Source organism: Brachypodium distachyon, chromosome 1 (assembly GCF_000005505.3).
Source record: "Brachypodium distachyon strain Bd21 chromosome 1, Brachypodium_distachyon_v3.0, whole genome shotgun sequence".
Taxonomy (NCBI): domain Eukaryota; kingdom Viridiplantae; phylum Streptophyta; class Magnoliopsida; order Poales; family Poaceae; genus Brachypodium; species Brachypodium distachyon.
In genome coordinates this window covers 46,976,475-47,003,665 of record NC_016131.3, presented here as the reverse complement: position 1 = coordinate 47,003,665, position 27,191 = coordinate 46,976,475, and the positions used below count along the sequence as shown (strand labels likewise).

Genomic DNA, 27,191 nt, shown 5'->3' with positions numbered 1-27,191 from the left:
TAGGGTGAGTAAGAATTAGTCGGCCTGAAGCTTATCTTAGAAAACTTCAAACACTCTGCAACATTTAAAAACTTCAAACACCATTCCCCGAGATTCAGGCCGGGTTTAGAATAGTCGGCCTGAAGCTTAAAAATTTCAAACCCTTATTCCCCGAGATTGAGGCCGGGTTTAGAATAGCCGGTCTGAAGCTTAAAAAGTTCAAACACTTATTCCCCGAGATTCAAGCCGGGTTTAAAATAGTCGGTCTGAAGCTTAAAAACTTCAAACACTTATTCCCCGAGGTTCAGGCCGTGTTTAGAATAGTCGGCCCGAAGTTTAAAAACTTCAAACACTTATTCCCCGAGACTTAGGCCAGGCTCAGAACAGTTGGCCTGAAGCTAATAACTGTTGACCTCCCACTGCAGTAGAATTAACTGTTGATTACTGTCTTGCAGACCTGCATGAACAAGCGCACTGCCACCTTCAAGGTCCTGCCGACGAAACACAAGAAGCTGGTGGCGGAGCACAAGGCTCTGTTAGCCGAGCGCCAGAGCCAGGGTAAGTACATTTCCACCGACATAGAAACTACATCCGAGTATTAATGTACTGCGAAAACTGATATGTGCTCTCGTTCACAGCCGGGGACGATGCTCAAGTGTCGGAGCTCTTGAAGCGCGTCGCTGAAGTGCAAGGTATAATCTTATCCTTATCCCGGGTTTTATCCATTTTAAACTCAAGCTTCTGTAACACACGTCTGCTAAACAGATGAGAAGACTCGGCTAGAAGAGCAGCACCGGGATGAAGTGGCCCGGCTGAAGGCGCAGCTCGAAGTGCAGGCGGAGGCGCACAAGACGGAGGTAGGTCAACTTACCTTCGCTCTCTCTACCCAAGCTGACGAGAAGATCCGCCTGGAAGGCGAAGTGCAGAAATGCAAGGATCTTGTCGCCGAGGTCGAGACTCGTGCCACTGCTGCCGAGGAGGAGAAGGCTGAGAACGCCCGCCTGCTCAGCCTGTGCAGGCGTGATCTCATCAGAATCGACGCGATGCCGACTAGTAAGTTTCCCTTGTCCAAATCTTTTCCCTTTGTTCATTTGGCCGAGAACAGCAATGGAATCCCGAGACTCATGACGTTCTTTTTGTCTTTGTCAGAATTTTTTCCACAATCTATCGAGATTGCTCAAGCTGCCATGATCAAGGCTCGTAAAAGGAGGGATCCAGCCAGGGCAGTACCCTCGGAATATGACTTGGAGGATTACTTGGTCAGCATTGCGAGCCGGGTCAAGCCTCTGAAATCTTTCGGGGTAAACATGCTCAATGCCGGCATCCGGGCCTTCCGAGCTCTGTGGCTGGGAGAAGAAGCTCTGACCGGCATCTCGGAATTGGCAAAACGCCTTCTGGAGGTGGAGGACCGGCTGAATGAGTGGCGGGAGTTGGCCGCTCATGTCGACGCCGATGAGGCTTTGTCGTTCGTACTTTCTTGGTACGACGGCATCAACCTCGACGTGCTGCAGTCGATGCGTGTCGGCTCCCCCTTCCTCTCAGACCCGGAGCTTATCGCGAAGCAGCAGGAGCGGGGACCTACTCCTTTATTCAATATGCCGATGTGCATAAATTTGTGGAGGGTCCAGTATCAGAGGCAGATGCAGAAATGACCGAGGAAGATGAAGAGGACGTCGACGAGGAGATTGTGGTCGAGTCGGCTTCCACCGCGACAGACGCTCCGAGTGCCGGCACCAACAATCCTTCTGTCTTGTCTTAAATATGTCGGAGAAAACACTTTAAAGCTTATCAGATCCACGGGATGCCGGGTGTAGATGTAAATAGTTCGAGATACTTTTGATTGTGAAGCACAATATCTTTAATTTGCTTAAGTCTTTTAAATATCGAGTTCCCAACCGAGTCACCGAGTCTATTTTTTCTGTTGGTGAAATTTTATGACTTCGGTTCTTTTGTCTGCGTTCTGGCGTTCGACGTATGAATCGCGAAGTCATAGAACAACCCTTTCAAAAAATTAAACTTGACAAAATTGCTTGGAAATACCAGACAGGAATGAAATGCCGAGTTACGTAAAACAACGCGCATCTCGGCTTGCTTCTTTGTTTGTTTCCGCAATCGTTTTTCATGTGTCCAGCTATTACGTACCCATACTCTAGCTTGCCATGAAGCCAGGTTGCAGACAACAGCTAAGTCATAGAGGATATTTTCAATACTGACACACTACTAAACCGACATAAGATTACATAACTAAGCCACGCTGACATACAAATAGATAAATGCAATACAAGACTTAAATAGCATGGAAGTCCCCAAGTCCCTTTTAAGAACCTGGCGGATAATTTCATTGTCTCAAAACATTCAACATAAGGGAAAAACGATACAAATACTTATCTTTTAAGTATAGAACGGACGAAGCAAAGCTACATTCCATGGCCTCTTGGTCTCCTCGCCTGACCTGTCCATCCCGTTTGCTTTGAGATCCTGCGCATGTATAAGATAGTAGGAATCGTTGTGTAGCGCTTTGCTCACAATGAAAGGTCCTTCCCATGGAGGTGACAGTTTATGCATGCCGGCTGTGCGCTGCACAAGTCGGAGCACGAGGTCTCCTTCCTGGAATACTCGCGGGTTTACCCTCCGGCTGTGATAACGCCTTAGGTGTTGTTGATAGATGGCCGACCGATATAGAACCAATTCCCGTGCTTCTTCGAGCAGGTCGACATCATTTTCTCGGGCCTCTTTTACCTCGGCCTCCGTATACATGGTCACTCGCGGAGAGTCATGTTCAATGTCGCCTGGTAAGACAGCTTCCGCCCCGTATATGAGGAAAAATGGCGTGTAGCCTGTAGAGCGATTTGGAGTTGTCCCGAGACTCCATAGCACAGCTGGGAGTTCATCTAAGCAACATCCTGGAGTGCGTTACAGTGGCTCAATCAACTGAGGTTTTATGCCGGCTAGAACCATGCCACTTGCTCTCTCAACTTGTCCGTTGGACTGAGGATGCTCCACGGAGGCGATGTCTAGCCGGATTTTCTTTTCCGCGCAAAATCCCGCAAAAAGTCCCTCCGCGAAGTTTGTGCCGTTATCCGTGATGACGCTATGCGGGTAACCGTACCTCAAGATGATGTCTTTTAGAAATGACACCGTGGTCTTGCCGACACACTTCCGTACCGGCTTCACTTCGATCCACTTGGTGAACTTGTCAACCATGACCAAGATATGTGTCATACCTACTCGCGCTCGCTTGAAAGGTCCCACCATATCCAAACACCAAACAACAAACGGACAAGTGATTGGAATAGTCTTGAGCTCAGATGTCGACATATGAACCTTGCTGGCATATCTCTGGCAACCGTTGCACTTCCTGACCATGTCTTCTGCTTCCTATAGCGCACTCGGCCAGTAGAAACCGTGCCAGAATGCCTTGCCTACTAGCGTTCTTGAAGATGCGTGATGACCGCACTCTCCCTGATGAATATCCTGGAGTATATCTTGGCCTTCTGCTGGCTCAACACATCGCTGCAAGACGTTAGTAACCCTTCTCTTGTATAGTTCGCCATTGATGATAGTGTAGGCCTTTCCCCTTCTCTGAATTTGCCTTGCCGACACTTCCTCTTCCGGGAAACTCCAATCCTTGAGGTAGGACATTATCGGTTGTGACCAAGCCGGCACGGGACGAGTGGCAAAAACCGGCTCGTCTGGTAGGTCTATCTCCATTGGCTCAACCACCATTGTTTCCGCCGAGTTAGGGCGCTCAGTCCCCGGGCTACCGGAACCGCTGCCACTGTCAATGTCCATTGGGGTGGCGTCAGCTTCTGAGCTTGCCGGGATAAAGATTGACTCCGATTCTGGTGATGGCTTGATGGATGGTTTGCGTAAATGCTCCAATGCCACACCAGCCGGGATGGGTTGTCGTGTTGAGCCAAGCTTCGATAGCGTGTCGGCTGCCTCGTTCTCCGCCCGCGGTATATGATGGAATTCACACCCTTCGAAGTGACCACTGATCTTCTGAACATGAAAGCGGTATAGCGCCATATTGGCATCCAATGCGTCCAATTGCCGGAAGCTTGCTGGACTACCAAGTCAGAATCGCCGAAGCACTAAATCCGGTGAACTCCAATCTCTTTTATCATCTTCAGTCTGTGCACAAGCGCCTCATACTCGACAACATTGTTGGACGCTGCGAAATGAATTTGCAACACATACTTAACTTGGTCGCGCTTTGGCGAGGTTAGAACTATGCCGGCACCAAGCCCACTTTTCATCTTGGAGCCGTCAAAATTCATCTTCCAGTAGCTAGTTTCAGGCGGCGGTGGCTCATATTCCATCTCGGCCCAATCTATCAGGAAATCCGCCAGAGCCTGAGATTTCACGGCATCCCGCATGTCGTACTGCAGCGTGTAGGGTGCTAACTCAATAGCCCATTTTGCTATCCGGCCGCTTGCGTCTTTATTGCGCATAATTTCTGAGATGGGCGCCTCACATATAACCCGGATCTGATGTGCATCAAAATAATGCTTCAGCTTTTTGCCGCCATATAAACGCCGTATGCCATCTTCTGGTATTGGGGATAATTCTGCTTAGACGATGATAACACCTCGCTCAAATAATATACCGGCCTTTGCACCGATTTGTCGTCTTCATCTCTTTCCACCACTATGACGGCACTAACGACTCGGTTTTTTGCTGCTATGTATAACAACATCGGCTCCTTCTCCATCGGCGAGGCTAATATCGGCGCCGTAGCAATCAACTTCTTCAGCTCTTGAAAGGCTACTTCTGCCTGTTGCGTCCACACAAATTTGTCGGTTTTCTTCATCAGCTGGTATAAGGGCATTGCCTTTTCACCCAGCCGACTGACGAAGCGACTTAGCGATGCTAGGCATCCAGTGAATTTCTGCACATCTTTGAGACATTTCGGCAGTTTCATTCTCTCTATGGCGGTGATTTTCACGTGGTTCGTTTCTATACCTCGGCTTGATACCAGGAACCCAAGAAGCTTCCCTGGCGGCACATCGAATGTGCATTTGGTCGGGTTTAGCTTCATTCGGAATCTCCTCAGATTTGCGAATGTTTCTCGGATATCATCCAGCAGCGTGGCGTTTTCTTTGGTTTTTATGACGACATCGTCGACATATACCTGCACATTTTTGCCGAGTTGATCGTGCAAGCATTTTTGCATGCATCTTTGATAAGTAGCCCCTGCATTTCTCAAACCAAACGGCATAGTGCGATAGCAATAGGCCCCGAACGGGGTGATAAAGGATGTCTTTATTTGATCATTAGGGTTCAGCGGTATCTGGTGAAAACCAGAGTACGCGTCTACAAAAGACAGCAATTCACACCCGGCAGTGGAGTCGATCACTTGATCGATTCGAGGTAATGGAAAAGGATCTTTGGGACATGCCTTGTTCAGGCTGGTGTAGTCGATACACATGCGCCATATCTTGGCAGCAGTTGGGTTGTCTTTTTTCTTCTCGACCATGACCGGGTTTGTCAGCCAGTCGGGATGCAATACTTCCATGATAAAGCTGGCATCTAGAAGCCGGAATATCTCTTCCGATATGATTTTCCTTCTGTCGTCGGCAAAGCGTCGAAGGGGCTGCTTCACCGGTCTTGCGTTTGGTCTGACATGTAATGAGTGTTCAGCCAGCTTCCTTGGCACACCCGGCAGGTCCTGGTTTGACCATGCGAAGATGTCCCGATGCTCACGGAGGAAGGTGATGAGCTCGCCTTCCTATTTTGCACCCAGGCCGGCACCAATGATGACGGTGCGGTTCGGGAACTCACTGTCGACCTGTATCTTCTTCGTCTCCTTGGCTTCCTGAAAAGCCACACTTCCATGGGATTGGTCATAGCCGGCAGCCCAATCTGTGCCGCTTGGGCAAACGCAACAGCTTCTTGTAACTTCTTCTTCTCGCCAGCGATGACTAGTGACTCGGCCAAATCAGCCCCTGCCGCCGCACACTCCATCGAACGCTTGTAGTTGCCAGTAATGGTTATGATACCATTTCGCCCCGGCATCTTCATCTTCAGATAGCCTATGTGGGTAGTCGCCATGAATTTGGACAATGTCGGTCTGCCAAGTAGCACATGGTATGGATTGCTAAGGTCTACCACTTCGAATACCAGGTTTTCGGTCCGACAGTTCTCCCTGGTGCCGAATAAGACGCCAACTCGGATCTTGCCTACTGGGGCACAAGACACTCCCGACACAATACAATGAAAGGTAGTCCGGCTAGGCTCAAGCATGTTATTAGTAATGCCGAGCTTGAGCATCGTGTCCCGGTACATGATGTTTATGCTGCTCCCATTATCAATGAGAACCCGAGTAAACTTGACGTTAATGTCGGGCCCGATGAGTGTCGGGTCAACTACCAGAGCATATCCACCAGGATTTGGCATGACCTTGGGATGATCTGGCCGGTTTCAGTTGAGCTCCTGTTCCGACCAGTACATAAACTTCGGAACTGCCGGCATCACAGCATTAACTTCTATCTCTCGCCTGCGCTGACTCTGCTTGTCAGTCGGCTCCGTGATGAATATCATCTAGCTCTGGTGATGCTCCTTGTACTCATTTCTTCCGGCATATTCCGGGATACCTTGGTCTTCCACCTGGTTGACAGCATTGTTTGCCGGAGGGGGTCCCTGGATCTGGGCGTTAGCGCCTGTGAGCGGTGGTGGAGGGGGCAGCCGACTTGCCTCACCCTTCTCGGCCCGCTGCATCCAGCTGCATTGCCAAGTTGTGTGATTTGCCGGTTTGCCGGGATTAGTCGTTGTGAAAACGACAAGGCTGATCTAGCATCACCTCGAACGTATACTTCTGATTATTTTGCCAGGGCTTTTTTTGCTCTCCCTTCTTGACCCACTGCTCATTTCCAGTCTTTTGACGCTGGCTAGAGCCGGCATCAGGTTGATTCTGAATCGCGGCGACATGGGCTAGCCCATACCGGTAATCCGGCCTGTCGTCCCTTCTCTTGTTGCGGTGGTCTTGATGATCGTTCCTTCGGAATGCCCCGGCAGGATTGTATATCGGCTGTTCCCTTTGCGGTTCTGCCGGCATCAGCGATGGCTGAGTCGGATCACCAAGCGCATACATGTCGGCGATCTTGATCACTCAGACAGAGTGGCGGGCATCTCTCTTTGCAGCTTTTGCCACAACATGCTGCCATGGCGGCATCCTTGGGCAAACCATGCTACGGCTTGCGACTCCACTATCCCTTCACAGGAATTGCGGAGGTTGTTCCATCTTGTCAGGTAATTCCGGTCAGTCTCGTTGTCTCTTTGCTTGCACATGGACAACTGCTGAGGGCGATTTGGCCTCTTGTAAGTGCTGGTGAAATTGCTGACAAAAGCTTCTTCAAAGTCTATCTAGCAATTGATGCTGCCTTCTGGCAAATTGTTCAGCCATATCCTTGCCAGCCCTACCAGCATTTGGGGTACATAACGTACCGCCCATCTGCGGTTGCCGCCTGCCACATGCACCGCAGTGACATAGTCTTCCAGCCAATCTTCCGGCTTAGTACTGCCGTCATATGTTCTCGTACCCCTGGGCAGCTGGAAACCCTGGGCTGGTGTCTCCCTCATGATCCGGTGCGCGAAACAACGCGGTCCCAGAGGGCCTTGTTCTTCCAAAAGCTCTGACAGATATATTCTGTCGAGCCGATGTCGGGCATCCAGCAGCGACACTTGTCTGTTCCCAACTCGGGCTCCGAGCGGGCCGAGATTATCACGTTCTCGCCTGAGATAACCTTCATCACCCATGGCCGAGTACCCGTCATCGTAACGGTCTTGCCGGCAATCCTCACCTCAATACATAGGGTTGCGCCCGACACCCTGCTGACCTGCAGCAGTATTGGGTGCCGGACCTCGAGGTTGGTGTCCATGACCAGACGAGTGACGCTCTTGCTGATCTCGGCGATTCTTGCCAAGACGCAGACCACTCTGGCTGTCATCAACTCTCCTGACCATTTGCTTCTCGGCCAGAGCCAGGTCATAATGCTCTAGGCGCTTATCTCGGCCTGAGTTGACACTCTTGTCCCGTTTGCCACCAGGCGAGGACGCTTGCTTGTCAGCCCGGCCATCAGCGCCCGCTGCCGAGTGAATGACTTGAGATGCACCGGGCTTGCCGTGCAATCTCATTTATGCCTCATTCTGCTCGTTAGCTGTGCGGAGCAACTCCTTCACGTGCAACTGCTGCAGCTGGATTGCCTCTCCCGTGAGATTCGGCAACTCTTCGGCCGCAGCCTCCGCGGCCCTGAGATTCTTGACGGGGGTGTTGTATTTCGGCTTCAATGCCGAGACAAAACTTGCCGACACTACGGGCATCCCCCTGCCATCTCTAGCTATCTCAGCGTTCAAGTTCCTGCCATGGTTACGTACTTCCCCAACTCGGCTAGGGTTAGTCAATGCGGTAGAATTGAGACCATGTGCTTTGTTATACTCACGGAGCGAAATATCAAGTTCTTGCCAAGCGCGAGCCACATCGACAGCTTCCTTCAGCAGTTTTTGGCGCTCCAACTCCAACTCCGCCTGCAGCTGAGCCGGATTAGCGTTTGACGCCACCGGCGCGGTCAGCCGTTCGATGGCGGCCTGGAGCTGAGTCGGCTTTGGGGGCAGAGCCGACGTGCCGGCTTGAGCAGCGACATTATCCGGCTTCTGCAAGGGGAACTTCGCCGTTCTGTCAGACTTGCTTGGGACCCCGCTACTCTCTGCGGTGCCCTTGCCAGCATCGACGCCATGAGCCGTCACCATGACCTCCACACGGTCAGCGGGGCAGTCAACATGACGACCGCGAACCGTGCAGACAGCGGGGAGATCTTCGGCCATCACCACCTGCTCTGGGTACCTGCAGGGACTGTCAGTAGCGACATAAACCTCATGCATGCCGAAGTTGATGAAGTGGCCCGCGCAGGGAAGCGGTGCGTTGTTGAAGCAGCCTGCGTTGTTGTCGATGAATTCCAGAGAGCCGAATCTCTGGACCAAACCGAAGACCACGCGCTCTCCGGTGACGAGGAAGCTTCCCGTCCGGATGAAAACTCCAGCCAGCGCCTCTGCTGGCGCCACAGTGGGCGCCAACTGTCGTGGTGGTGTCACGGTAGATGCCTTAGGATGGCTTATGTTGGGGCCGATGGACGAAGGAGGAACCGAAGGAGGGAGGACGTGATGAGAAACACGCACAAACACACGAGCACACACAGATTTACCCAGGTTTGGAGCCCTCTTGTCGAGGTAAAACTCCTACTCCTGCTTTGTTGTATAAGCCGAGATACCAAGATCTACAATGGTGTTCCTTGAGCAGTTTTCTTGAGGAAGAAGAAGAAGAAGCGGAAAACCCTAGATGTCTAAGTGTGGGGGATCCCTCTCCAGAGATGGGTAGTGCTCCTATTTATGGACCGCCATGTCACACTGACATGTGGACCAAAGGCTAACGTTATCTTTTACGGGCCCCGCCGAGCACGCGCCTTGGTTCCCTTCGGGTGGCATCGCAGGGGACAAGACAACTTTACTTTTCCTGGCGTCTGGCAACACAACAAGTACTGCAGTCTCCTTCCAGCCTCCGTCATTGATTCTCTTCCGGTGCTTCTTTGCGCGGTCGCAACAAACTAAGGAGTATAACCGCATATGTAAAGTTCATTTCCACCCCTGAATTATAACAAAATCCAAAGCACAACCCTCTTCTTTACTTGCCTTACAAGTAGATCCCTCGTTAACCTCCGTCCCGAGTTTGCTTTCCTCACTTTCCCCGAATCCCCACAGAAACTCCCCCAAATCCCTCGCCGCCGCCGCCGAGATGTCTCGCCGTTACGACAGCCGCACCACGATCTTCTCGCCGGAGGGCCGGCTGTACCAGGTGGAGTACGCGATGGAGGCGATCGGGAACGCCGGCTCGGCCCTCGGCATCCTGGCGGCCGACGGCGTGGTCCTCGTGGGCGAGAAGAAGGTCACCTCCAAGCTCCTCCAGTCCTCCCGGTCCGCCGAGAAGATGTACAAGATCGACTCCCACCTCGCCTGCGCCGTCGCCGGGATCATGTCCGACGCCAACATCCTCATCAACACCGCCCGCCTCCACGCGCAGCGCTACGCCCTATCCTACCAGGAGGCCATCCCCGTCGAGCAGCTCGTCCAGTCCCTCTGCGACACCAAGCAGGGCTACACCCAGTTCGGAGGCCTCCGTCCCTTCGGTGTCTCCTTCCTCTTCGGCGGATGGGACAAGAAACATGGGTTCCAGCTCTACATGAGCGACCCCTCCGGCAACTACGGTGGCTGGAAGGCCGCTGCCGTTGGGGCCAACAGCCAGGCTGCTCAATCCATGCTCAAGCAGGACTACCGCGACGGCATGACCCGCGAGGAGGCTGTTGCCCTTGCTCTAAAGGTCCTCAGCAAGACCATGGATTCCACTAGTTTGACAGCAGAGAAGCTGGAGCTGGCCGAGGTGTTCCTGCAGCCTGGCACCGGAGAAGTGCAGTACCAAGTTTGCTCCCCTGATGCCATGGGAAAGCTGCTGGCGAAGGCTGGGCTCACGCAGCCAGCGCCCGATGCCTGATCTGCTGGTTTGCTGTTAGATGGCTTAATCAGTTATGCTTCTGTTGTTTAAACCAAACTATTCGACAATTATGTGTCTTAATTTTCTGTCGAACATGTTTGATCGGTTAAGAATATTTGCTTTATCTGATGGATTGGCTTTAATTTTGTGAAACTATGATATTGTGTCACATGCTTGATTGCTATTTTGATTAGGGCGTAGGGAAACAGTGGAAATACCAAAAGGTGAAACCTATCTATCTGACCATCTTTTCATCAAGTTTGCTTAGTGCTTACTTAACTAGCCCAATAAGGTAATTTCAAATTACAAGGAGACTCTGGTGCTTGGGACTATCTAGACTCTAGAGTCACAGTTTGCCATGTGGTTATAAGGTTTAGTGTTCTGGATATATAAATATTTCAATCCACCATGTAGCTTTACCATGGAAATGTTGGAAAATTATGCATGTAGCAGTGTTGATTGTGTAGGTTGGAATCTTTGTTGGCCCATGTTTTCTTGTTGCTTGCTGGTAATTGAAGGTACTCTAGACAGTAACGATCAGGTAAGAACAAAGGATGATAAAAATTCTAGAGTTGCTGTATGCCTAACTTATTTTTATGCTGCCTTCTCTCTCTATTCCTTGTAGAGTTGCCTCCAAAATAAGACATGAATATTTAGTTAAAGTATAAACTTGAGGGCACATTTTATTTTCCACCATGAGTATATCTTGCTCAAATATTTTAGCAGTCCTTGCTGCACAATTATCCTAAATGTAGCATTTTCTTTATTTTTCCTGTGTACTGGTCTACTGAACTACTCCCTCTGTTCCATAATTCTTGTTGAAATATTACATGTATCTAGACGCTTTTGAGGAATAGATACATCCATTGTTGGGCAAATTTGAGACAAATATTATGGAACGGAGGGAGTTGTTAATTGTGTTGTTTTGGAGCATAACACGCTACTCTTAGTTTTGATCTTTTTCTTAATATACACTAGGCTAGACAAAATGGTAATGAACTCTATTTTTATTTATTTGGTGCGCAACTCATTGATGCGAGCCTAGTGCGTCTCTTCCGGGATCATGGTTTTGGAAATTTCTTGGATTCTATTTCTGATATCTCTGGAGGAGGACTGGCATATCCCTGTATTTCCTACAAGTACACCCATCCAAACTACATTCTGTTTAATATATGGTCTTGTGGTGTTGAGAAAATATATCAGAGCAATGGGTGTCACCTATGGCTATATGATCATCTGATAGGGCATGGTTTCTTATTTGATTGTGGTTCAATTTTTTAAAATCGATTTTACTGCATGCACGATTTAGTCCTGTCAAGGCTTTGGTTCAGTGCATTGTGAATTCCTGCTCTTCTTCCCTACTATTCTCACTAGATCTGTTAATACATGTCCTACTATTCTCACCAGATCTGTTAATACATGTCCTAATGGGACTGCATCCGGGGTGTGCTTGGTTCTCAGCTATCATTGTGTTCTGGGGTGCTGTGTTACCTAAGAGTTCGTCTCCAGCGTCAGTTGTGTTCTGGGCTGGGGTTTGTTGGCCGGGTCCGCTTGCTGTGTTCATGAGAAGTTTATATCTATCTGGCCTGGTTCTCTGAACCTTAGTAATTTCCATGTTACATGAATGAACTTCTGAACAATATAGTCCTAGTCTCTGATTGACAACCACACATTTTGTGTTTATATTATCATAGAACAACTCATGTGACTAATTTTCTCACAAAACCACAGCTAGTTCTTCTCAAATAACCTAAAATTTTCAATGTAGTGGGTTTGACCGTGTATCCAACGTGTGTGGCTTACATGTGAGTTCAACATACCATATGACATTTTGGTTATGAGATACACTATTAAACCGATACATTTTGGTTATTTGAGAAAAACTGCCTCAGGAGTTGCGGTCTGGTGAGAAACTTAGTCATGAATGCGGTTGTGTGATGCTGTAGTCACGAATATGTGCTTCCGTAAAATTTGCTCTCTAACTCTAAACTCGACTTGAGGCTGGGAAGGAGCCCATTGTGTCAAGTACTGTATTGTAATCCATGTTTGTTTAGGTGTTTGGAGATGGTAGTGTTGGATACGAACAAGAGGCCACACCCTGTATACGGGGCTACACTTTCCCTGGCGTCGAACGACCGTGTAGGTCGGAAAAAAAAGGTGAACCGATGTGCCAAGTTGTACCCGTTGCCTTATTTCCCCCACATAAAGATTGATCAACCATATGTTAATATAATATTTCCAAAATGCAAATGCTTTACAATACACGAAATTGACGCAGAGAATTTCTATTTGATATGTGACACTACATCGGTTTGTACAAGATGTTCTAGTTTTATTCTAAATCAAATTTGTTAGACTTTGAATAAACGTAGAGAAAAATATACTCCCTCTGTTCCGAAATAAGTGACGTGGATTTGTGTAGATTCTTATACAAATCCACGTCACTTATTTCCGGATGGAGGGAGTACTAATATCCATAACAAGTATGATATGATATATATATATGACGGATTTAATAAGATTAGTTTAGATTTGTAGATGTTGATAATTTGAGGTTGGCCTAACTCTTAAGTCAAACATTGTCAATTTTGATCGAGTTTGTGAAAGAACATGAACATATGTAACTCTGGTCGACTTTGTATAGAGAGTTTGACCAAGTAGTGTATTTTCATATTGCATTCTTTTGGTGTTGTATATGTTGTACTCCAAATTTTTTCCATCAACCCAGTCAAAGTTGATAAGTTTTGACTCATGAAAAACTTGAATAAAGCATTAAGGAACAGAGAGGTTGTTTTGGAACGGAGGATGCAGTTGCTAAATGTTCATGTGCTCTTCCTCTGTCCTATACCTGGTCATGGGTGGCCCAGCCTGAAGCCCGACGTTCCGGGCTAGGCCCAGGCTTCACTTTCCCGAGCCCGGCCGAAAGCCCGAAATGACTTTTTTTTAGAGAAAATAGGTATAAAAATCATTTATTTATTTCGAAAATAATTATTGTAATGCTAAAACGGCCATAAAGCCCGGTCCGGGGTTTGCCCAGTTATACTCTGTCCTCTTCGTTTTGTATTGAGAGAATCCTCTCCGTTTTGTTTTTTAGTAAAATACACCACTAGTCCATGAACTCGGCAGAAATGAACACTTTAGTCCGCGAACTCGAAAAACGTACACTTAAAACCCTAAACTAGGACAACCGTGGCACTTTAGTAAAAAAACGGTTCGGCTAGGTTTAAACACGCCATGTGGGCGCCATGCCGGTTTCGGCGACCGCTTCACTAGCGTCCTCTCGTCAAAATTGAGCGTTGTGGGCTTGATAGCAACCTTAGACGAGGCAGCAGCAGGTAGCAGCAACGGCGTGGTTCTCAAGGCCCCAGGATCCCCGTCTTGGCGTGGCTGCCTTGCCCCTCGCGGGCTCGGACATGGTGATTTTGCAAAAAAAAGAAAGTCCTAAGAAAATTGAGTAAATCGATTAGTACCCCCGGTCCTGGCCGAAACCGACGTGCCAGCCACGTGACGTGTTTAAATCTCGCCGAACCGTTTTTTAACTAAAGTGACATAGTAGTCTTAGTTTAGGGGTTTAAGTGTGCGTTTTCCGTTCATGGACTAAAGTGTTCATTTTTACCAAGTTCATGGACAGGTGGTGTATTTTACTATTTGTTTTTTGAGCCGAAAGCCTGAAATCATATTGGAGCAGAAACCGGATGCGAACTGGACACGTTGTTTGGGCTTTAAGTCGTCGAGCCCGAGAGCCCGTAAACTAACCGAGTCATAGAAAGAGGAAGAGCGGCACCGCATAAAACCTTTTCGTCTTTACGCAGACCCCCTCGCTCTCTCCCGAAACCCGAACCAAACCAGACCCCTTCTGCAAGCTCCCCCCGGCGATGGCGGCGGCGGCGACGGCGGCGGCGGAGTGGCAGGATGCGGAGCGGAAGGTGCTGGTAGCGCGGAAGCCCGGCTTTGGGCTCCCCACCGCCTGCCCCACCTGCCTCCCCGTCCTCCTCTACCTCCGTATGTCCCAGGTTCCCTTCGGCATCCACGTCGACACCTCCTTCCCTGACGCCGGTGAGCCTCCCCTTCTGCCGCCTATTCCATACTCCTTTACCACTCGTGTGAACTTTGTAAGCTAAGATCTCTCGCTTGGGATTGAATCGCGGGGGCTCTGATGTTGAATTGCTGATGCGCTAGGTTCTGTGTTTAGGTTGCGTGGGATGAGCTCTGCCTAGGGTCGTATAGATGCTGCGAATCCATTGCGCTTGAGTTGTTCCATCCCGTGTAGGTCCTCTGGTGTGCATATATCATGCACACTTATCCATAGGATGCATATATGCTGACCTCTGCACTTAGGTTCGGAACTTCTATGTTCATGGAATTATTATTATCAGCTAAGCAAGTATGATTAGACAAGTATGGTAGAAATCTTATGCCAAAAAGTAAGGAGAAGTGGGTTCCTAAAAAATATAATAAAAATGAGCATAGTCAGGTGCTTAGTTGCATAGAGATCTCTGTTTTTATTTATGAAATACTATGTGACCCTACGCATGAACCTGTCCACGTAATAATGTGGCAGCAGATAAGCGAATGTACTAAAGTCTAAAACAAAAACAAAGCAGTTATGTTGCATATACTGCTTCCAAGTCTGGTTGATGCCAAATTTTCCCTGCTAAATTTCTGACAGCCTATGATTTTTTTAGCTTTTACTTGGTTGGTAGCCAATGAAAAACTTGCCCACCCTCGCATTCTCTTAACAATTCTTGCTAAAAGTTTGGCCAACTAAGGATCAAGGATTATCTAGCCAGTATGACGGTTAGCAAATGACTGGCAAGGTAGGGCATGCTGTGGCATCAATCAAACATACCTGTGTCGAGCTGATTTTTCAGTGAGCTTGTGTTAAGGAGTAAAGTTGCTTACAAGTCGTGATAATCTGTGCCAGATGTCTTATTCTAGCTGTGTATTTTGTGTAGTTTATTATATGGAAGTTATTCATGGGGATTTATTTGGGTTCGCCCAGCATTTCTAGATGGTGCTGGGTTCATAATTGGCAAGCCATATTATTTATTTACTGGCCAAATGCTGGTATATTCCTCTGGACATACAATACCACTTGAATGGATTACAAAAGAAATTCTCTTCATTATTGTATTCATAGCTAACTATCACCTTTTGAAGCATCTTAAGTATCACGCCTTTTATAATACTAGACTAGTTTTTTTTGTACTATTTGTAAGTATATTTGCTGATCTGCTAGTCTTACACCTTATTTTTATTCCACAGATCACATACCATCTGTTGAATTTGGTGATTGTGTCGCATTCCACAATGAAAAAGGAGGTGTAATTGAGTATCTCAAGGATGAGAATATTTTAGACTTGACCTCAAAACACCCAAGCGTTTCTTACCCTGATGTACTATCCACAAAGGCAATGGTCACGACCTGGCTTGCAGATGCTTTGCAATATGAGCTCTGGGTGGTTACTGACGGGAGCATTGCACAAGACATCTACTTTCGTGAGCTATCCTGGCCTATTGGAAAGATACTCCACTGGAAGAAAATTAGAGATGTGAAGCAACAACTGGGTATAACAAAGATTAATGCTGCAGAAAAAGAAGAGGAGGTTATTACTTGTGTCTTCTATGCATATGATTTTTGCAGGCTTTATTTTTTGTCAAACACCAGTTGCTTATGGCATACTTGTAAATTCTTGTTTCGAACAGATATACCGGAAAGCTAGTGATGCTTATGATGCATTATCTACGAGATTGGGGGATCAAGTCTATCTTTTTGGCGATAGGTACACTATGGTTTTCTTGGATTTTTGTTTATCTGCAACATATTTTTGCATTAAGTTTATATTGTTTGTGGCTCTTCATATATTTCCCTTAAGATAATGTACATTTGCAGAACACTAACCATGCTTCAATTTGTGCAGCCCTACTGATGTTGATGCTCTTTTCCTTGGACATGTTCTGTTTGTCCTTAACGCATTACCTGTGAGTTCTTCTTGGTATTTAATACTCAGCTTTGCTTCTACCTAAAATGCAGACCTTTTTGTACATTAAGTCACTAACATTTAAGCACATAAATAAATGGATCTAAAACATTAATGCACAATGGATATTTGATAACCATCTGCATGTACCCTTGGAAACATGAGATTAGTGCACATCCCAAATGTTTCAAGCTGTCAACCCATTTTCCAAACCGAGGCTCGAGTTATGTTTTGATAAACGTTCCAACATGTTCTAACCTTACTTCTGCTTCTTAGGAGACATCTTCGCTGCGAAGCCATTTACAAAAGCATGACAACTTAATAAACTTTGCTGAGCATCACAAGGTCCAGTTGCTGGAAGTTGACTCATCATTAGCAGGATCAGGATCATCTGATCCGTCATCATCATCCACGCCTAGGAAAAGAGCATCTTCTGGGCGAAGTAAGTCAACCTATTTCAGTGCAGATCTACATATTTGTTGGTTGCTTAATACTCTGTATTGGGAGCATGTGCTCCTAATAATTTTTATAGTCATGGATATAATACCATTTTCTGTAGTTTCACGTTCAAATATTCTTCATCCAAATTCATAGATTACTAGTTATAAATACACGGACATTTCGTTCGATAAACTTCTGTTGTGACGTAGCTTTTCCAAAGGAAATAGTGTCAACATGCACTTCATATACTCATTTAGGATAGGAATGAAAAGGAGTATTTTATAGCTACACATGCAAGGCTTCCATCAATGAAATGCTTCTTGGGGTAAATCCTGTAAAATGAACTTTTTTTAGGTGCATTTTGTTTTGGAAAGTTTGGCTTGAGAAAATTCACTGGAAATGGAGATTAATAAGATGGTGATACGGAGATAAATTGAACCAAAGCATAATCCTGTGCTTTTGTACCTTGGAACCTCTATATTTCAGTTATATTCCATAGTGTCTGAAACATTTCTTTGCTATCTTGGTTTCTTATCGACCTGGTCATTTTCTAGGTTACAAGCCGAAACCTAGAGCTAAGAAGGAGCGGACAGAGGAGGAAAAGAAATTCAGGCGAAGAACGAAGTATTTCCTCGCAACCCAACTCGTTGCAGTTCTTGTCTTCCTATCAATCATGGGTGGTGTTGATAGTTCCGAGGTAGACAACGAGTATGATGTAGATTATGAAGATTAAATAAGAAAACCCCTTCTTCCACTAGAAGGGGATTCTTTCTGAAGGGTCTAATTCGCCAAAGCTCTGGATGTGGTGCTTTTGGAATTTGTTCCCTTGGTTAGCCAGAGAGATGACATACTTCAAATGTAGCGAGCTGGAATGCGCTGAGTTAGTTAGCAACCGGCGGTTCCATGGTTTCATCAGATGTGAAACAGCGTTGTTTCCCAATTTTGTATGGCTTAATGGGAAGCTGCGTGAGCATATTTGGAAGACCTTTTTGTGGATTTGTCCCCCTGTTTCTTGTAAAATAAGAGTACTGTTCTAAGTGAATGGCAGTTGGTGCCATTCAAACTTGGATTATTTGGCATACCGCTTGTTCTACCCGTTGTTAACTACGCGTTGTTAACTACGATCACCTGTCTGACTGATGGCAGGCTTGGCCAGGGGTCAGGATCTCAAGACTTAGGAGCCTCATTATATGTGTATGATTATTACTCGTCTATTCTGCATAAATCTAGCTAGTAAATAATCACTCTCTCCGACGTGGCTCTGATTCCCGTTCCCTTACTTGTCACATGTTTATTATATAGAGGGAAATGTAGAACTTGGCATAAAAGAGCGCTTCAGTACACAAAGTGCTAAATCCTGCACTTAGCACCATTAGATCGAACATAATAGATGGCTCGTATCTGTCTGATGGCACCGTAAAAAAGCTTTTCAAATTAGATGATGTTGTGATGGTGTCACGGCAGATGTCATAGTTGGGGCTGATGGACGAAGGAGGATCTGGAGGAGGGAGGACGTGATGAGAAACACGCACAGACACACGAGCGCATACAGATTTACCCAAGTTTGGAGCCTTTTCTCGAGGTAACACTTCTACTCCTGTTTTGTTGTATAAGCCGAGATACCGAGATCTACAATGGCGCTCCTTGAGCTGTATTCTTTAGATAGAAAAAGAAGTGGAAAACTCTAGATGCCTAAGTGTTGGATCCCTCTCCTGGGAGGGGTAGTGCTCTATTTATGGACCGCGCATGTCACACTGACATGTGGGTCAAGAGCTAACGTTATCTTCTATGGGCCCCGCCGGGCATGCGTCTTGGTTCCCTCCGGGTGGCACCGCAGGGGACAAGACAACTTTACTTTTTCTGGCGTCCTGCAACAAGTACAGCAGCCGCCTGCCGGCTTCCGTCACTGATTCTCTTTCGGTGCTTCTTTGCGCAGTCACCTGGCACCGCAACGTAAGCAGCGACTGCTTTTCTGCGATAAAGATAGCGTTGCTTTACTTTGCGCCACGCGATGAGGATAAGACCGTTGAGACATCTCGGCGCTGGCCGAGATCAGAGTATCCGTCCTTATCCTGCAATCTCATAAGACAAGATAGTCATGCCGGCATACACTTGGTATGCCGGCTTAGCATTAGTTTGGCTTAAGGATGCCGGCGTACATGCTTGTGCTGGCTTTGCCTTCGTCATCTCGGCTAATGTGTGTCGTCAAGACCCTATCCGGAGTCATCCCCCCGACACTAGTCCCCGAAGCTGTTGCGGTCCGGCAGGGAAGAATGTCGGGCCATGACAGCTTCCCTCACACGAACCACCGAAGCTCACCAGGGCTTAGCCGAAAAGGATGCCGAGACAACCCCGAGTTCCTCTTAGCCGAGATCAAGTTATTCCGACATACCGAGCTGGCGTGCTTATTCAGCATTGAGCCGAGATTCTTTTCCCCTACATGGCCGACAACAGAAAACTCGTTTCTGCCGACATTAGTGCCATCTGTCGCTTGTACTCCGCACTCCGCTTAAATAACGGGAAGATAAGACCCGAAGTATTGCCGGCGCGCCCTTTGAGGCAAACGCGTCGTCCCATCGGGCGGTAAAACTGACAGGCCATTAAGAGAGGAATTTTGGTTCCCACGCGGATCCTTATCCTCCCGGATTCAACGGGATTAACTGCGCCACGCCGCGCGGTAACCGAGCGCGTGCGTGTTAATGGGGTTGATTGCCCCCATGATCATGCGCGGCCCTTCTGTTGGCCACAGGGATCGTGGGCGCGGAAGATCCACACCCCACTAGTGCGCTACGGGTATAAAAAGAGGGAGGGGGCGAGGAAGAAAACCCTTCGCACTCCCCCAACCTTCTCGCTCTCCTCTTCTCTTCTCTGCTTCTTGCGTGTTCCGCCATTGCCGATAGCCCCGAGCTCTTCCGCCGCCGCACTTCTTAGCTCCCAGCAATCGAGCTCGCCGCCGCATCCTCGTGCGCGGTAACTCAGTTCTCCACCGTCGCTCTCTTGCTCAGTCGAGCGTAGCGCCACCTTCGTCTCACCAAAAAACCTAACCCTAGATATATTCTCGTAGTAATGGCTTCTTCATCCTGCGACGCCGCCGCCGTCGACCCCGCTGCTCAGCACACCGAGGAGGAGACGGGCTCGGAGCGAGCTGGTTGGGAAGGCTTCGATGTCTCCCCGGCGGACATCGAGTGGCTCCGCTCCCGGCGGATTCTGGAAGTTGTGGAGTGTCGAATCCCCGGCAAGGAGATCGTGCCGGCACCCGAATCTGGTGAGCATGTCGTCTTCCTTGCTCACTTTGAACGAGGGTTTGCTCTGCCGGCTAGTGATTTCACTAGGAAATTTTTGGACTTCTTCGGCCTTCTGCTGCACCACCTTCCGGCAAACGCCATCCTCACTCTCTCGACGTTTGTCACTTGATGTGAGGCCTATCTCGGCTTCTGCCCTTCCGTCGACCTGTGGGCACAAAATTTCATGTTCCGGCCCCAAGTTCTTCCCGACAAAGAGAATCCCGGCGCCGCCAAACCCATGACCCAGTGCGGCGCCGCCAACGTGATACCCCGCCGAGGCTCAGCCGTTCCTTGGATCCAAGGTCTTGAGTCCTGCAAAACGTGGCTCAAGACCTTCTTCTATGTCAAGAACTCCTCCGACACCGACAAGATCAACTTGTCGGGATTCGTAGTCGGCCCTCCGGAGGAGAAGAAGAACTGGAAGTATGATCCGAAGGACACCCTTCCCGAGATCAACGAGATCCACGCCGGCATCCTCAAACTCAAGGCTGAAGGGATGACGGCTGATGACTTGCTGGCCACCTTTGTGTACCGGCAGTTGTGCCCGCTCCAACGCCGGACGCACAAGATGTGCTTCTACGGTGGTCAGTTCGACCCGAACCGGGTGTCAACTGTCCGGCTTGATCAGGCTGATGTCTGGCGCCGGGTTAAGGCAATCGCGAAGACGAGTATGCCCGAGCGCTGGGAATGGGGTATGCCGGCGTACAGCCGGAAGCACCGTTCGCCCCCGGTGAGTTTTTATTTATATGTGTCTTCTGTCCTCGTCCAACATATGGTTATGCCGGCCTTCATTTGACGCAGACTTATCTCGGCGCAACTTGATTCTTTTGTGCAGAGGTTCACCCTTCAGCGCAACGAAGACAGGAAATCCCCGGATAAACGCTTTGGGAGCCAACGCATGACCATCGATCATGAAGATCCGGACTCGTAGGATCACATGCCGATCGCTCATGCCGGCCCCCGTCGCACCGAAGGTAATAACTCCCGACATCCTCTCATAGCTATTATAATACTTATCATTAAAAAGCTCACATCTTCATTAATCCAGGAACAGCTGACTCGCGCGATCCTGCCGACGTTGTGGTGCCGGGTCCAGCGGCTGCTGCGGCGCCGGCCCGCGAGAAACATATTGCTGAGAAGGATCTTCCAAGAACGGTGAAGCGGAAGAAGGTCGCCTCTCGTGGACCAAAGCTGAAGCCCATGACCGTCAGGTAAGGCTTACAACATCTTAATCCTTGATGTCGGTTTTCTTCTTAACTATCTTGAAAATAACCAACTCTCCTTCCTGCAGGGCGGCTCTGACGGCCACCCAATCTCAGACGTGTATTGCGTCCGAGATCCCGGCAGCTCCATCCCCTCGTGCTGAGGCCACTGGAGAGACCGAGACTGCTGCGGATCCGACATCTCCCGTCTGGGATGTCGGCCCGAGTATCGATGCTTCGAGCGTCGCACAAGCTGGGACGTCTGTAGCCAGAACTGCTCCTTCATCGGCGGCAACCGAGACACAAACGGAGCCGCTGGTCACGGAGACTCCTCAGCAGCCGGCCACAGAGCCCCAAGGACCCCAAGGACCGCAGACTACAACAACACCGCCATCACCGCCACCACAGCCGCAAGCTACTCAGCTAGCGGCTGCGCAAGCTAGGAGAACCAGGAGCTCCGCTATCCCGGCTGGGCAAGCGCCTCCAAGTTCCTCCAACTCACAATCAGCCCAGGGAGTTCCCCTCAGGACGACCAGCGGGCACAGCTGGGGGTCGCTGGACCAGTTCGTAATGGACTAGAACAGCGCCGAGGTGAACTCCAGCACCCTCCAGACAGTGCGGCAGAGCCCTCTGGTGGGGCCCGCACCCATAGCGACTCCGGAGTCTCTGTCGGCCCGGATGTTTCAGGCAAGGATCGCCTTGTTTGAATCCAGCCGCGCTGCCGAGGTATGAAAAATTCCCTTGAAGTTTTTTACTCTATTTCTAGTATCTATACTCCTAGTCCCCGAGGTTGAGGGCGAGTAAGAATTGGTCGGCCTGAAGCTTGTCTTAGAAAACTTCACACACTCTGCCACACTTTTAAAAACTTCAAACACCATTCCCTGAGATTCAGGCCGGGTTTAGAATAGTCGGCCTGAAGCTTAGAAACTTCAAACACTTATTCCCCGAGATTCAGGGCGGGTTTAGAATAGTCGGCCTGAAGCTTAGAAACTTCAAACACCTATTCCCCGAGATTCAGGCCGGGTTTAGAATAGTCGGCCTAAAGTTTATAACTGTTGACTTCCCACTGCAATATAATTAACTGTTGATTATTGTCTTGCAGACCTGCATGAACAAGCGCACCGCCACCTTTAAGGTCCTGCTGGCGAAGCACAAGAAGCTGGCGGCAGAGCACAAGGCCTTGGTAGCCGAGCGCCAGAGCCAGAGTAAGTTCATTTTTATCGACATAAAGACTTTGTTCGAGTATTAATGCACTGCAAAAACTGATACGGGCTCTTGTTTACAGCCGGGGACAATGCTCAAGTATCTGAGCTCTTGAAGCGTGTCGCCGAAGTACGAGGTATAAGCTTGTCCTTATCTTGGGTTTCATCCATCTTAAACTCAAACTTCTGTAACACACGTCTACTAAATAGATGAGAAAACTCGGCTAGAAGAGCAGCACCGAGACGAAGTGGCCTGGCTGAAAGCGCAGCTCGAAGCTCAAGCGGAGGCGCATAAGACTGAGGTAGGTCAACTTACCTCGGCTCTCTCCGCCCAAGCTGACGAGAAGATCCGCCTGGAAGGCGAAGTGCAGAAATGCAAGGATCTTGTCGCCGAGGTCGGGACTCGCGCCACTGTTGCGGAGAAGGAGAAGGCCGAGAACGCCCGCCTGCTCAGCGTGTGCCGGCGTGACCTCATCAAAATCATCGCAATGCTGACTAGTAAGTTGCCCTTGTCTAAGTCTCTTCCTCTAATCATTTGTCCGAAAGCAACAATAGGGTGCCGAGACTCATTACGATCTTTTTGCCTTTGTCAGAATTTTCCCACAATCTGTTGAGAATGCCCAAGCTGCCGTGATCAAGGCTCGTAAAAGGAGGGATCCAGCCGGGGCAGTACCCTTCGAATATGACTTGGAGGATTACTTGGTCAGCATTGTGAGCCGGGTTAAGCCTCTGAAGTCGTTTGGGGAAAACATGCTCATCCAGGCCTTCCGAGCGCTGTGGCCGGGAGAAGAATCTCCAACCGGCATCCCGGAATTGGCCAAGTGCCTTCTGGAGGTGGAGGACCGGCTGAACGAGTGGCGGGAATCGGCCGCTCGTGTCGGTGGCGACGAGGCTTTGTCCTTCGTACTCTCTTGGTACAACGGCATCAACCTCGACGTGCTGCAGTCGGTGCGAGTCGGCTCCCCCTTCCTCTCAGACCCGGAACTCATCGCGAAGCGGCAGGAGCGGGCCTACTCTTTTATCCCATATGCCGATGTGCATAAATTTGTGGAGGGCCCGGTGTCAGAAGCGGATGCGGAGATGGCCGAGGAAGACGAAGAAGAAGAAGTCGACGAAGAGATTGTCGCCGAGTCGGCTTCTACTGCAACGGACGCTCCGAGTTCCGGCGTCGCCAATCCTTCTATCTCTTCTTAGGCAAGCCGGAAAAAATACTCTAAATTTTTTAGATCCCCGGGATGCCGAGTGCAGTAACCGAGTTAAAACAATTTTGTGTGTGAAGCACCATACTTTTAATTTATTTAAGTCTTTTAATTACCGAGTCCCCGAGTTTATCTTTTCTGTTGGCAAAATTTTATGACTCCGGCTCTTTGTCTGTGAAGCGACCGCCCCCGTACACGGGTTCGATTTCTGTGCTTTAGTGCTAGTTCCTGGATCGACTCACTAGCACACATAGTTTCAACATGTAATATCATAGAACAAAGGTCTCAATATTACAACGTATCATCCAGAAATTTAAAAGTACTTACAACTCGCATAACCCACAGGTTAGCTGGAAATAAAACAACTGTTTAGCAACGGAAAGCGAAAGATAAAAGGGCACATTAACACCACGGTGAGAGCGTGTTGGAATGTAGGCCCGTAACCCAAACAAGCAGAACGTACATCTTACTCGTCGTCGGAGTTTCCTGCATCATTAAACGATGCAACCACTAGGGTCAATACATTGAATGTATTGGCAAGATTCACCAGGAGTTATATCAGAACCTACCAAGTATATGCATAAGGTGGCAAGGTGGGGGTTCAAGGCTATTTGCATAAAAGCTTAGTTATTTAATCCTAACTTTTAAACAAATAGATTTTATCACTATTGGACATGGGGTAGACACACCCATGCTCCTATTAAACTAAGGACATTGAGTAGACACATCAATGCTCCTAAACCCAAGTTCAAACCATTCATTTTATTAAGAAATTAGAATGAGTGAGACTTTCCTTTCAGCTTCACATCTAGTTGCTCAAATTGTCCATTGTCAGGGACACGGCTAAGTACTTAGTTTTGACGCTCTAGAGAGTTTGTACACATTCCCCACAAGAAACCGACGGGTTAATCCCTTACTGTCCTCAGGGTAAAATAGCAACGGCATCGATTACGAGATTTTCAGAGGTAATTCCCTAAACCACGAGAGAATCACGCTCCCCCTACACAGCTACCTCAGTACAATTCCTTGGGTCTAGGTTCATACAACTTACTCTTTAGGGTTAGGGTTTACCAGGGGCTGCCGGACTTGGGGATGACGGCGGCGGTGGTTGGCGGCGGCGCGGTCGGCGCGGTCGGGGACGTCTCGGGCGAACAGCGGGGGATGGCTCGGTGGCTCGGGCGGTGCGGCTCGGCGGACGGGCACGGGTGGCGCGGTCAGGGGCTCGGGGCGGACGCGCCGGCGTGGTCGGCGGCTCAGCGGCGGACGGCGGTCGGCGGCGTGGGGCGGTGCGGTCAGGGGCTCAGGGCGGACGCGGTGACGCGGTCGGCGGCTCGGGCGACAGCTCGGACGCGGACGGTGGCGAGCACAGCGGTGGACGGCGGAGAGGCTTCGGTCAACCAAACAAGAATTCGAGCGCGTCAAAGTGTGCGCACAGGAGAGGAGAGAAAGGACTAGGCGGCCAACGGGTGAAATACTCATCGGGGTGTCGGCGGTTTCGCGAGGACGGCGGCGGTCGGGAACTTCCTCTGGCGAGAAATTAACGTGAGGAGAAGGCGAAATCGGGCGAGGCAGTTTGGGGAAAAGGTAGAGGAGGCCGGGGGATTCAAAGTGACCCGCGGAGTTTCGAATATGGTGGCTCGTGCGCGACGAAATCGCGAGAGGCATCGTGGGCAGACTCGCGGTCGTGCGCGGCATGGAATCCGGAGGCGGTTGGAGGTAGGGACGATGGCGGGGCCTGCCGGTCATTGAGAGAGTCCAGGCGGCTCGGGCTGGGCCGGTCGATCCGGTCCGATTCGGCTTCAGTTTTTCTTTTCTTTTTTCTATTTTCTGTTTTTGAACCTTAAAATTGATTCAAAGCTCCAAATCACTCCAAATAAATTGCAACAAAATTTGTAAAATCATATTTTCATATGATCTAACTTTCGGAACAAGAATTTCCTCAAAATAAAATATTTAAAAATACTTTTGATTATAGAATAGCCTTTAGGGCCTTATAGAATATCAAAATAAATTGTTTTTCGAAATAATTTCAAAGGCCAATATATGGGATAGCTATATATATGCATTCAACCTCTTTTTATACCAAAACCTTCATGGGTTAAAGTACATAATGCTCATAAGCAAGATCGAAGCCAAAATTCAAATCAAGGCACTATTTGCAAAAGAGTTTCTGGGTAAATTTTAAGGTTTTCAAAGGTGATTAAATGCAAGAGTGACATGATGCTCATGATATGCAATGCACATGAAGGGTTTTGAAAATTGGGATGTTACAGTCTGCGTTGTCGGCGTTCGACGTATGAATCGCGAAGTCATAGAACAACCCTTTCAAAAAGTTAAACTCGACAAATTCGCTTGGCAATACTCGAGACAAGAATAAAATGCCGGGTTAAGTAAAACAACGTGCATCTCGGCTCGCTTCTTTGTTTGTTTCCGCAATCGTTTTTCATGTGTCCAGTTATCTCGTACCCAATCTCTAGCTTGCCATGAAGCTGGGTTGCAGACAACAACGAAGTCATAGAGGGGATTTTCAATACCGGCACACTACTAAACCGACATAAGATTACACAACTAAGCCATGCCGACATATAAATAGATAATTGCAATACAACACTTAAATAGCATGGGAGTCCCCGAGTCCCTTTTAAGAATCCGGCGGATAATTTCATTGTCTCAAAACATTGAACATAAGGGAAAAAACGATACAAATACTCATCTTTCAAGTATAGAACGGACGAAACAAAGCTACATTCCATGGCCTCTTGGTCTCCTCGCCTGACCTGTCCATCCTGTTTGCTTTGGGATCCTGCGCATCTATAAGATAGTAGGAATCATTGTGTAGCGCTTTGCTCACAATGAAGGGTCCTTCCCATGGGGGTGACAGTTTATGCATGCCGGCTATGCGCTGCACAAGTCGGAGCATGAGGTCTCCTTCCTGGAATACTCGCGGGTTTATCCTCCGGCTGTGATAACGCTTTAGGTGTTGTTGATAGATAGCCGACCGAGATAGAGCCAATTCCCTTGATTCTTTGAGCAGGTCGACATCATTTTCTCGGGTCTCTTTTACCTCGGCCTCCGTATACATGGTCACTCGCAGAGTCATGTTCAATGTCGGCTGGTAAGACAGCTTCCGCCCCGTATACGAGGAAAAATGGCGTGTAGCCTGTAGAGCGATTTGGAGTTGTCTTGAGAATCCATAGCACAACTGGGAGTTCATCTAACCAACATCCTGGAGTGCGTTCTAGTGGCTCAATCAACCGAGGTTTTATGCCGGCTAGAACCATGCTGTTTGCTCTCTCAACTTGTCCGTTGGACTGAGACGTGCCACGGAGGCGATGTCCAGCCGGTTTTCTTTTTCGCGCAAAA

The 27,191-nt window shown here is 48.7% G+C and overlaps 2 protein-coding genes across 2 annotated transcripts; both read left to right on the top strand.

Annotated features, from left to right (window-relative positions):
- The first annotated feature begins 9,677 nt into the window (after positions 1–9,677).
- Positions 9,678–10,675, top strand: LOC100845272 (proteasome subunit alpha type-4-1). Its single transcript, XM_003564211.4, has one exon. It carries the CDS (start codon positions 9,767–9,769, stop codon positions 10,517–10,519), a length of 753 nt encoding a protein of 250 aa, XP_003564259.1. The 5' UTR covers positions 9,678–9,766; the 3' UTR covers positions 10,520–10,675.
- A 3,647-nt stretch (positions 10,676–14,322) lies between these two features.
- On the top strand, positions 14,323–18,062 carry LOC100844754 (mitochondrial outer membrane import complex protein METAXIN). Its single transcript, XM_003564209.4, has 6 exons — positions 14,323–14,575; positions 15,785–16,125; positions 16,226–16,302; positions 16,441–16,501; positions 16,777–16,942; positions 17,496–18,062. Exons 1-6 carry the CDS (start codon positions 14,395–14,397, stop codon positions 17,672–17,674), a joined length of 1,005 nt encoding a protein of 334 aa, XP_003564257.1. The 5' UTR covers positions 14,323–14,394; the 3' UTR covers positions 17,675–18,062.
- Positions 18,063–27,191: the final 9,129 nt, after the last annotated feature.

Coding starts and splice junctions, on each gene's coding strand:
- LOC100845272 (XM_003564211.4), top strand. CDS start 9,767: ATGTCTCGCCGTTACGACAGCCGCACCACGATCTTCTCGCCGGAGGGC.
- LOC100844754 (XM_003564209.4), top strand. CDS start 14,395: ATGGCGGCGGCGGCGACGGCGGCGGCGGAGTGGCAGGATGCGGAGCGG. Junction 16,303..16,440: donor GTCTATCTTTTTGGCGATAG/GTACACTATGGT, acceptor CAATTTGTGCAG/CCCTACTGATGTTGATGCTC. Junction 16,502..16,776: donor TTGTCCTTAACGCATTACCT/GTGAGTTCTTCT, acceptor TCTGCTTCTTAG/GAGACATCTTCGCTGCGAAG.